This window comes from Ochotona princeps, chromosome 14, assembly GCF_030435755.1.
Source record: "Ochotona princeps isolate mOchPri1 chromosome 14, mOchPri1.hap1, whole genome shotgun sequence".
Lineage (NCBI taxonomy): Eukaryota > Metazoa > Chordata > Mammalia > Lagomorpha > Ochotonidae > Ochotona > Ochotona princeps.
The window spans coordinates 18,662,435-18,674,945 of record NC_080845.1 but is presented as its reverse complement, the minus strand read 5'-3'; the positions used below and the strand labels follow the sequence as shown (position 1 = coordinate 18,674,945).

Below are 12,511 nucleotides of genomic sequence, written 5' to 3'. Positions count from 1 at the left end.
CAAACCAACAGAGCAAAGAGCTCACGTGTCTCTGTTTTGCCTTTCCAATTAGAAAGAGAATGAAGTTGGATTGCTTTAAAAGTTGTCTATGAAATCAAATTAGTTTTCTCCAAGAAGTGAAGATATGGTGCAGGACACATCTCTACTGCCAAATGAAAGCAGAATTCTCAAAAAGTCAGTTAAACATATCTTGACAGTATGAGATTGACCTTCTACCTTTGTCTATGCCTACAATGCCATGAGACACTTAAATAGCAGAATGTTAAACTTCTAACTGTTACTAAAGAACTACCCCCTCTGCCACCCATGTTCATAAGGACAAAAAATTTAGGAGGGGGAAAATCGGAAGGGGGAGGGGAAGGGAGGAGTCCCTATACTTACAAAACTAAAGCATGGAAAATAAACTAATAAGAAAAAATCAAAAGAAAACAAACTAGTTTTGAAGTCCAGAACTGTAGCAGGGGGTTAAATCATGCTTACTTCCACCCCATGTTGAAATGCAGGCTGAAATCCAGGATGCCCTACCTGCAAGGCAGCTGCCTGCTAGCCAGGTGGGAAAACACACAATGAGGGTTCGGTAACCTGGGCTCCAGGGCCTCAACTGAGAGCTGGGTGGAGTGCTGGGTTCCTGACTTCAGCCTGGCTTAGCCCCACCTGCTGCAGCCATCTGAAGCGAACCAGCAAACTGAAGATCTCGCTCGCTTGTTCACTCACTCTCTCTCTGCCTTCCTCTCTCTCTCAGCTTCTTTGCCTTTCAAATGCATAAATCTTCAAAAAGAAACCATTTTCATTTTGTGATAATGTTACATGACTTGGTCTGAGGAGAAACAGTTTCTACAAACATGCTTCCTTATAAGAAAAATTTTAAGTGATTTTTTCTGTTTGATTTTAAAATCTAACAACTTTCATCATTTTGTGGAATTCACTTCATTTATATATACACTATATTACATAAATATGGTTTTATATTTGTATTTATATAACTATGTTATATAGATTATATAAATATGTACATTATATATATACCTATATACACACTATTTTCTTTAAAACAAGTATTAATATCACAAAGGGAGCTTCATGACAATAATCAAAAGGTGAGAATGGTATATTGTCATCTGCATATTATGACTCAGTAAAGCAATACTTAAATACTAAATGATGCATCATTCACACAAATTTTTAAACTCATTATATATACATCAGCTTCCACAAATAAGAGAAAATGTGATATTCATCTTTCTGGGTTTGGTTTATTTCACTTAGCACAATGATTTCCAGTTTCACCCATTTTGTTGCAAATGTCAAGATTTCATTCTTTTTAGGGTTGAGTAACACTCCAGCGTGTCTCTGTATGTGCCTGGGTGTGTGCACACGCATAACATTTTACTTAGTCATCAGCTGAGGGACATCTAGGTTGACTCCTTTCTTTAAAAACAAAGTTATTTATTTATTTAACTGAAATGTAAAGTAACAGAGAGGGAGGGAAATGGAAAGATACTTTGCTTGTTGGTTCACTCTCCACATTGTCACAAGAGCAAGAGCTGGGCTATCCTCAGGCCAGGAGCCAGGAACTCAGTCAGTGAAGTCTCCCAGGTGTCAGGCAGGAACCCAGGTACGTGGGCCATCATCTTTGCTCTCTCAGAATACACATCATCTTGAGCTGGCACTTTGACATGGGATGAAGCTTAACTTGCTCCAACACAATGCCCCTCTGACCCCATCACTTGATTTTTTACTTTATATATGACGATTCCATATCTTTGCATTTGTGAACTGAGCTGCTATGAAACACGACAATATGGGATCTTAAGTATGCTATTCATTTTTCTAGGAAAAAAATTTGTCTAGTTATTTGAAAGGCAGAGTTACAAAGACATAGAAAGAAGTGGAAGGGAGGAGAGAGAGAGACAGAGACCCCTTCTATCTGCTGATTAACCAAAAAGCCGGAGGCTGTGCCAGGCCCAAACCAGGAGCCAAGAGCTTCTTCTGAGTCTCCCACGTGGTGGTCAACCTCTGCTGCTTTACCACATACATTAGCAGCGAGCTGGACAGGAAGTTTAACACAAGGTCTGGAATCAACATCCATATGGAGTGCTGTGTCGCAAGCATTGGCTTAACCCATTAGGCCAGAAAGGCAGGTCCAGGTATTTTATTCTAATGAACGTCCAATAAGCCTAAAAGTTTTTTGTGCATTATATATGACCAACTAGGTGCATTTAACAATCAGATTTCTCATATATAACAAACTTTCTAAATGTACACATACACAATTTAAGCTTCCTACATTTCAAAAAAAAGTAAACACCCTGTGGAGCCATTCCTAATTCTTTCAACAAATCCTATCAATTCACTTCAGCAGGGTACACTTTACATTAATTATGCCAAAGCATCATTCTTTTTTCCAATGTCATCGAAATAGGGTACAGGGCCCGGCATGGTGGCCTAGTGGCTAAAGTCCTCACATTAAAAGCACTGGAATCCCATATGGGTGCCGGTTCTAATCCTAGCAGCCCCATTTCCCACTCAGCTCCCTGCTTGTGGCCTGGGAAAGCAGTAGAGATTGGCCCAAAGCCTTGGGACCCTGCACCCATGTGGGAGATGCAGAAGAGGCTCCTGGCTCCTGGCTCCTGGCTTTGGATTGGCTCAGCTCTGGCCGATGCGGCCACTTAGGGAGTGAATCAGCAGATAGAAGATCTTCCTCTTTGTCTCTCCTCCTCTAATATATCTGACTTTGCAAAAAAAATAAGTAAATCTTAAAAAAAAGATGAACATACTTAAATGAAAAAAATAGGGTACAAAGAACTAATGTATGTATTTCTTTTATACTGCAAGTGTATAATGTATATACACTATATTCATGCATACTGTGTACATATTTATGAAACTATACCTATTCCAAATTCTCCCAGTAACTCCCAGGAAAGCCACATGGAGGATGAGAAGACAGAAAAGCATGTATGGTAGACTGGCTTACTTCCTGCACACGGAAACTACATTTCTTTCCTTCTGTCTTTCCCTGGCAATGTGGCCTACAGAACTCCATTTCACCTACACTATTTTTCTCAGCTACCAATCAGAAAGACAGGAGGTTTCAAGTTTGGAACACATGGCATTAGAAATTATTTCTCAGGAGTAGCATTGTGGCATGGCAAAGCATACCTTGCCTATAATGCTGTAACCCCATTTGGGTGCTGGTTCAAATCCTGGCTGCCCCACTTCCAGTCCAGCTCCTTACTAAGGCACCTGAGAAAGCAGAAGATGACCCAAGCACTGGGCCCCTGTACCCACATGAGACCAGAAAGAAGCTGATGGTTTCTGCCTCATCCAGCCCCATCCACTGCATCAGCTGGGGAATGAACCAACAGATAGAAGATCAATCTTTGTATCTCTCCTTCTGTCTCATTGTACCTCTGCCTTTCAACTAAATAAAATAAGCCTTAAAAAACTTTTCTCACACAGAATGTTTCCAACATAAGCATCACTGTGATTATAAATACAATCCTTTTCCCCTAAAATCAAATTTCCATTATGAAGAAAAATCATTATATATCATAAATACAATCAGCAAATACCTCTATTAATTACCAAAACAGCTAAACAGAAAAGCAATTCAACGCTAAGAAAGCAAAATACAGGGGCCAGCATGTGGCACAGCAGATAGTGTCTCAGGTGCTCCACTCTTGCCCAGGTCCCTGCTAATGCACCTGGGAGAGCACTGAGGATGGCCCAAGTGCTTGGGGCCCTGCACCCATGAGGAAGACCCACAGAAGTCTCCTGGCTTTGGACCAGACAAGTTCCATCTGTTGCAGCTAGTTGGGGACTGAACCAGTAGACGAAGACCTCTCTCTGCCTTTCTCTGTTTCTTTCTCTCTCTCTCTTTTTTTTTTTTTACCTTTTAAAAATATTTTATTTTGTTTTATGATATAGTTCCATAGGCTCTGGGTTGCCCGTGCCTTTCCCCAAGGTTCCTTCCCCCATTGATTTCCCCTCTAGTTTTAAAATGAATATCCTTCCTGAACAGTCACAAGTCCATCATGCTGTTATTGAAGTATTTCCTGACAATGTAGGCATAACATTGTCAGAGAGTTCACCATCTTACTGTTAGGATGTATTCAATCTTTCACTGGGCGTCCATCTTTGGTCTGTATGCACAGAGACATACAGCACTTTGTCTCCATGGTCTGAACATATCAGTCCCCGCTACACTTCCACTGCATATCCCCTAAAACACAGAACCAGTAAGCACAGTCCACAACAGGGTGTTTCTCTCCCTCTCTTCTTCTCTTTCTCTGTCACTGTATATGTGTGTGTGTGTGTGTGTGTGTATAAAACTCTTTGAATAAAAAAAAAATGAGTCCAAAGAGGAAGTAAATTATGTATACTACTAGTCACTGCAGTTCATGGTTGGACCTACCTTTATTAAGTATGAAGCTACAAGTGCCTCCATGAGAGTTCGCTGGGCTCCCTCTAAAGTACTATAAGCTCCAACCATCATAGACAATGCTTCCTGAATAGCAAGTCGAGTTTCAGGCTCTTCCTATAAGATAATAAAACAGCATTTCCCTGAATGTTGGGTTTCCAAGTCAGGAACCAAACAGAAAGCACAAACACATCAGCTATTTCCCTACCTTACAGAGGGCTTCAAAAAGTTGCTGTACAAGAGCTATATCCTTAGTGAATAAATGGGGCATTCGACTGTAAGAGAATATAAGAATATCATTATTAAGACAAATCTCCACTAAAAGGTGGAGTAGGATGGAGCTAAACACAATTTTCCTGAACTTAGCATTTCCCCCTCTGAACACAATGTCAGCATCACCAGGATAACACCTTTAGAGCATAATATTTTAAAAGTAAATTTTAATTTTTCAGTTGTCTGATCCAACTAACCCTTAACATCTTTTCCAGACATTCCCTCTATAATATTCCATGCATTCAGTTAACATTTCTGATTTTGACTAAGCTGCTCTGCCTCGTCAACAGGCAGAAGGCCTTCACACTATCTCAGATCGTGATGGGTGGTTTTCTTCCAAACCCCCAAGCTCCTCTCCCTGATCAGCATGTAAGACGCAGTCTGCAAGACCCAACACAGACTCTGTGCAAAGCACAGAGCAGCACTCAGTGCCACCAAGGATGCTCCACGTCTGTTTCCCTAATAAGATGCTGCCAGAAGACAACAATGGGAGGAGGTGGACTGAGGAGACCGTAGTGAGCAGAAGAAAATAAATCCATCCTTGGAACCAAGGCTACTAAGAATCATATGAATGCTATCAGAACAGAGAATCACTAGAAGAATACAGGTTATTGGAATTATTAACACAAGTAGTAAGAGGCACCACAAACAATAAAATGTCTCTAGGTTACAAATATGTAATCCGTAACGACACAATTCAGTTGGAATCTCATTTGAAGACTATCATTTAATATGATATTACATCTTCAAATGTAAATTAAAATATCTCCCATCTCCATTCTACCAAGAATGGCCATTAAATGCATTCCTTTCAGATGAACAACAATGTGTTCGCCATCCAGTTCTCAATGCTACAACATGTTTCTCAGTATACCAATAGAGTATCTCTCACTAAAAAAGAGTTTACTCACCTGGAGAGTTTTCCAACAGCTGAATATGCCATTGACAGTAGTTTAGGGTCCTTGAAATTAAAAATAAAAAAAGGAAAGAAAAGAAAAAAAAGAAAACAAAAAACAGACAAAACAAAAAAATACAGTAAACAGCAAAACCTTTTCGCTGAAATTACATGCATTATCTTACTCCTTGTTTTAGCTTGGTCTCACTTTGCCTTACCATAGGTATATATATATTACTATCTGAACAAAACTTTGGAAGTCCAAACCCAGAATCCATCACACTATTAAAGGGAAAAACAAAACAAAACCTTGTATCCCCAACTCATTCCAAAAGAAAAATGCAGTGGTAACATGAAGGCTTCTGTTCACTAGCACTAAGTTCAAGACACGTCAACATTGTAACCTACATACACTAAAATTCATCTTCAACAAACAAAAAAAATGGCTTTACATTTAAGCAAACTCATCATTGGGTCAACAGATGAGGATTCTCTCTTTCTTACCAAATGGTAGCAAGTTGTATAGCGATTTTCTAAAAATATGCACATTGTTGAAGAGCATCTCTCACATCTTCCACCATACAGAAAACTAAGGGCATCATAGTCCAAAGTGAATTAGTTTGCTTCCCTCAAGACATAGACACAACTTCACAAGGTTTTATGAAGATCAACACTCTGATCATTCAGAATGCATTCTGAAACTTCTGCCAGCTGAAGTTTATACATTTACCCTAGGCTTTAGCCTACCACAACAAGCAGCCACTCTCACAGATTCACCTGTTGGGAATACAGGTCGATGGGACTCAGGGGCTTGTCTGCCCCTCTGATCTGCTTTTAAATACCCTGTCTCATTAAAAGCCCCAAAGTGTTTTTATTATGATGCCCACTCCAAAATATTTGACTATACCATCATAAAAACAATCTTAAAGACTTCCTAGATCTTAAAAATCAAGCTACTGTCTAACAGGAGAAAGAATAGCCAGCTGCACAACAAATGATCAGCTTTTTACTAATATATACTGAACTACCTTCACCATGCTGATCAACCTATGTGATCCAATTCATTTAATGTTCACAATATTCCAACAAAGTGGTATTATTATTTTCATTGCTCAGACCAAAAAAAACACAAAAAACAAAAAACAAAAAACAAAAACAAAAAACTGAAGTGCAGAGAATAGAAGTTAATTCAACAAAGAGCAAAACTAGTGTTCTGAATCAAATCTAACTTTGAATGGCAAGATCTTGATCTCACAATATTGCTGCAAACATGCATTCAAATTTAGCTAAGACTAAGGAAAAAAAATGCCAACTAAAGTTCTTGATTCCTTACCTTTTTTATTAACTGCCCTGAAATACTAAATATAGTGAAAGAAATGCAGTAGGAAAAAAACAGGATTTGAAAACCTACAATCCAAGGAATCCTCATCTCAGTTTAAGGAATCAAAAATTTGCTGAATGCATGTTTAGACACAATTCCCATCAGCAAAATTTCAGCCTCTAAGAAGTAAACACTGTTTCCCAATACAAGCCAAATCCAAACAGCCCCATCTGGAAATGAAACACAGAGCAGACCTCAACTAATTCCCATAATTCTATTTCTGCAGCATAGATGTGCTTGCTTAAAAAAAAAAAAAAAGTCATTTAAATAGGGGATAAGCCCTCTCAGCCCTTGCATCACTTTTTAACCACTTTGTCAATAAAAAGAAAATCATGGCAATGAATTCTAAAATCTGTGCCATTAAGTAAAAAAATGTTAAGAATTAATATAAAATGTTAATGGATTTTTAAAAACAAGGCACTTACTTCTTTATATTCATTGATTAGCTTGGTGAGGCCATTCAAAAGCATTGGACCTAATGGCTTGATCTTGATTTCTGGACAGCTTTCAAAAAAACACACATACATAATGCAAGGTAAGAATCATACAATTACAGATTTTGTTTCAGAAGATTACTTAACATATACAACTGAAATAAGATAGATAATATATTAAAATCTTAATTTTTTTAAACATAAGCAAGCATGTCTTTTTTCTAGAGATGAGTAAATGATCATTTGATCACTCCAGGGGCTTGAAAACTTTCAAGTTAAAGGAGCTCAAAAGAACTTACGTTAAACAAATGTGATGCACAAATTGCAGGGATAATGTTCTTAACTTGGAATTTGTATTTGTTCCAAAAAGTCCATCATATACAACCTACATTAAAGGAACAAAGGGAAAAGTATCAATTAACAAAAATAACCATTCACTTTTCTGGATAGTCATCAGGAGTCAGCACTAGACCTTTTTACTTCAAAATTAATGTGGCTATATTTTAGAACAATCAGTGGTTTCTATCAATAGTTTACAAAGTAAGAAATAACTATCACAATGCTTGATCTCACAAATCTGCAATACTTGTGGACCTATCTATTACTAGGAAACAAGGCATAATTCACAGTGCACTGGCTCACCATTCTGCCATTTCACCAACAGGAGGAGGAGAAGGAAGAAGAAAAGAAAAGTTAAACCTAAGGCTTAAGACCAAGAGCAGGGCAGTATTTGGTACACTAGCTAAAATACCATGCAGGCACATAGAGTGCCTGCAGTGCTGCAGATTCAATTTCCTGCTAATGCATACCCTAGGAAAGGCAGAAGCTCAAATATTCCCATCTCTGCCATTCACAGGAGAGATCCAGACTGAGTTCATATTTCCCAGTTTCAACCTGAACCAGCAGAAAGACAGGCAGGGAGACTGCCTAATACAAAAAAAATTTTATTTTTAAAAAATATCAAATCAAATAACAGACATTAAAAGATAATCTCATTAATGTCCCTTATAAACACTAAAAATCCTCAACAAAATACTAACAAACTAAATTCAGCAATGTATTAAAAGAATTAGACAGCAGCCAACATTGTGGCACAGCAAGTTAAGCCACGGCTTGCAATGCCAACATCCCAAGCCAGAGTGTGCTAGTCTGAGTCCCAGCTACGCCACTTCCAATACAGCTTCCTGCTAACGTGTCTGGGAGGCAGCAGGCAGCTCCAGCACTTGGTCCCCTACCACTCATGAGGAGACAGAGATTCTGGCTCCCAGCTTCAGCCTGGCCAAGAACTGGCTATTGTAGCCATTTGGAGAGTGAAGAAAGGATGAAGATCTCATTCATTCTCTCTCCCTTTCTCTCTCTCTCTCTCTCTCTCTCTCTCAATCTCCCAATCTCTCTCATTCTTTCCTCTCTCCGTGTGTGTGTGTGTGTGTGTGTGTGTGTGTGTGTCAGCCTTTGGAATAAAATCTTTATCTTTAAAAAGTATATACATGACAAAGTGGGATATATTCCTGGAAGGTAAGGAGAGTCACACAGGAAAATTAATCCACATTAACATGATGAAAAGACAAAACACATGATAATCTTAATTGATACAGGAAAAATTAACAACATTCAACATTGTTTCATTATGTAAAAACAATTTCAACAAATCAGGAACAGAAGATATCCACTTCAAACTACCACAAGTTTGTGTCCTGGCTGCTCCACTTCCCATCCAGCTCCCTGCTTGTGATCTGGGAAAGCAACAGAGGATGGCCCAAAGTCTTGGGACCCTGCACCCACATGAGAGCTCAGAAAAAGCTCCAGACTCCTGGCTTCAGATGGCTTCAACTACAGCCAATGTGGTTGTTTAGGCAGTGAACCAACAGATGGAAGATCTTTCCTTCTGTCTCTCCTCTCTGTAAATCTGCCTTTAAATTAAAAAAAAAAAAAAAGAATCTTTAAAAAAAAGTTAAGATACGTATAAACCACCAAAGATTGCACAAGTGACTCAGAGGGTAAAGCTGCCGCCTGAGACACTGGCATTCCATACAGGCACCAGTCTGTAACCCAGTTGTTCCACCTGTGATCTAGCTGTGTGCTAGTGACCTGGCCAAACACTGCGGAAGATGGCCCAAGTGTCTGGTCTCCTGCGCTAACGTGGGAGACCAGATGAAACTTCTACCTCCTAGTCTCCATTTGGCTTAGTCCTGGCCACTGTGGCATCTGGGAAGTGAACCAGTGGATTGAAGAGCTCTCTTTTTGTCTCTCTTTCTCTCTCTCTCTCTCTCTCCATCTGTCTCCAGCTCTCTCTCTTTAAAATAAATATTTTTTTAAAAAGGTAGAAGGAAAAAAGCAAATAATTCATGAAGAAAAATCATAACCAAATCTATCTACCTGAAGAACTGATCATTACCTACATTACAGATCTTTTACAAAGGCCCTTTCATCCTTCACTAACACAAAGTACAGGATTCCCGACTGTAGATAATCCTGGGGTCAACAGAGAATGCAGGCTGGATGTGGGCGAGACCAGAGGAAGGAAAGTAAGGTAGAGGACTATTGCAATAAGCAAACAAAAAGCAGCAGTCTAAATCCCCGTCACTGCAGCACAGAGCCGCCAGCATTCGGAAGCAATCGGGAGGATTTAGCTGGTGCCTTCACAGAGGGCTCAGCTACGAGGAAGTCCACCTTCACTTCAGCGATGAAAACTCCGGTGGAACCATATTTGGAGAAAAACCACATATCCCCCCAAAAAATTAGTTTGAAGAGATTATCACTCTACATTTATGGTAAACAGAAATCATTCATAGTATGTGTATTCTACAGCAAAAATGTTTAAATCATTTCTATATCTAAATTTAACATAGAGAAAAATAAGAAAAAAAACACCTCCTTACTCATTTTTATCGATTTAAACAGCCATGAAAGTTGCAAAGAAGTCATTTTCATCTAGAAATTACCTGAATATTAGCAGGGAAAGTTTCAGCAGCTTGTCTAGAACGAAGGAGATGGGGGACAATCTTTAACTTGACCCTTGTGCTCACTGGGTCCCTCTTCAACTCTGGCTTCAGAACTGCTCCCTGTGGAAAGTATGTTCAGTTATAGGAACGTCTTAAAGTTATTTTAACTGAAAAAGTCATGAGAGTTCACCATGCTTAAAAATTACTGAAAATTCCAAAAAAAGCTTTTATTTTTATAACTTATATATATTACATCAAAACTAAACATTTTTTATTCAGTAAGAACTTTAAAATTCTTCCGTAACATTTTACTTTAAAGAAACTACTATAAAAAAGCAGCACTGAGGCAATAAAACCATTCTATTTTCAGTATCCTCCGTCTCCACCTTCCTAGGGAACAGCTGGATTCTTATACACGCTTCCACACTCAGTCTGCATGACACATGGCTCTGACTGAGCATTATGACAAAAACAGCTTGCACAGTCATGTGGTCAAAAATCTAGAAATTAACATTGGCCTTTTTAGGTAACTGTGGATCTTCGCTTTGACACTGCATCCAAAGGTAACAGTTTCCTGTATGTTATTCCTAATTTGCTGTTTAGCCTACATCCTATGAACAGATTTATATTCTGATATACTAAATCCCACCAGTTTATCTTGCATTTTGAATGGCTCATTCTATTACAATATCATTGGTCATTTGGAAAACAATGTATAACATTTCAGTATACAACAAACAAAAAGTACTCATTTCAGCACTTATTTCATCAGAAAAATCCATTAAACACAAATACACTATCAAGTCATTGTGATGAATGTAAGTTTATCAAAATTGTGATTTTTGCTTTAAGGAGTAACTTTTATTATCAGCAATAAATAACTGTCTTCCTGTAGGTGACAACTCATCTTCTTCCTTCATAATCAGTTTATCTGTCTATTCTTCACATGGAAATGTTTTATTACTTTATCAAAGATATTCTAAAACACAGCTAAATTTTATTTTCTCCCCATTTTGTGTGTGTGCTCATTTTCTTCACATGAATGCAAGACAGTGAAAACATGGCTCTGACCTGTGTTAGCACCCTACCGTGTGTACCCAACCACTACCTTTCATACAATCACTACAAATATCAACACAGCAAAGGAAGTCAACTTTACCTGTTGCTTTCTTGAACCCCCTAAAAAGCTCTATGACCCCCCCAAAGGTCCATGTCTCACAGTCTTAAGAACCATTCATTTAATCCAACACATCCATGAAGCCCAGAGAAGTTTTCTAACTAGTCAAACCCATGCTCAACACAGTCATGTGCAGTCCCACATTAATGGGAGTCAAATCCAGAGGTTGCCGTTCCCATTTCCCTGTTCCTTCTGCCACATCACACTCAATCTAAGTCAAGCTAATGATTTTTAAAACAACCATCTAATGCTTAAAAACTCAGAATAGTATTAGAGTAAACTAAAAGTTTTCCAAAGAGCTTTCCAATTCTAGACCAGGGGTCTGCAAACTAAATTTAGCAAATGGGCCAAATCCAGCCTACTAACTATCCTGTTAAGATCTATGAGGTAAGAATCATTTAGATATATGTAAATGTTAGGGAAAATTAAGAAACAATAGTTTCTAACACATGAAAATTACACAAAATTCAACTTTAGTTTCCACAGCTACACACCCACACTCTTTTAACTATGGGCTGGCTGTGGTCATTTCACATTAGACAAGAGTTGAGTATTAAGCAGATTCAGCCTCAGAGACAACAAGCCTACAAAGCCTAAAATATTAAATTAAAAATCTTTTACTAATCCCTAATCTGGATAAATATATCATTATTTAAGCACCTAAACTGAAAACTCCAGAACTAGTTAAAATTCACCTCTACTAGCCCTGACTTAAACTAGTACTTCATACAGCTCTGATGCATCTAACAGAAGACATACAAATTAATACGGTTCATGTGGATAAAATACTGTTTATGCGGATATCAGAAAAAATCAACAACCTACCTCTTTCGTCTTCAGTGGTATGTCTCCAAGGTACACCTTGTACATCTTATTAATGATGGCAGGATTATTCCAATCAATTAAGCTATGGAAGGTTTTTGAAATAGGTTAAAATTATTTTTCTTCCCACTGCAAAGATTTCCTAAGAAATCATACACCAATGT

General features: G+C 38.3%; 1 protein-coding gene across 4 annotated transcripts in view; it reads right to left on the bottom strand.

The window, feature by feature from the left end:
* The window catches only part of ECPAS (Ecm29 proteasome adaptor and scaffold), a 107,105-nt gene that overhangs the window by 46,230 nt on the left and 48,364 nt on the right, over positions 1-12,511 (bottom strand). For all 4 annotated transcript variants that reach the window (XM_058672865.1, XM_058672866.1, XM_058672864.1 and 1 more), the window contains 7 exons: positions 12,351-12,432; positions 10,349-10,468; positions 7,706-7,791; positions 7,398-7,476; positions 5,608-5,657; positions 4,632-4,698; positions 4,418-4,540 (listed from right to left, as the gene is read on the bottom strand). In XM_058672865.1, coding sequence (XP_058528848.1) covers positions 4,418-4,540; positions 4,632-4,698; positions 5,608-5,657; positions 7,398-7,476; positions 7,706-7,791; positions 10,349-10,468; positions 12,351-12,432 — 607 coding nt within the window. The remainder of the gene's footprint in view (positions 1-4,417; positions 4,541-4,631; positions 4,699-5,607; positions 5,658-7,397; positions 7,477-7,705; positions 7,792-10,348; positions 10,469-12,350; positions 12,433-12,511) is intronic.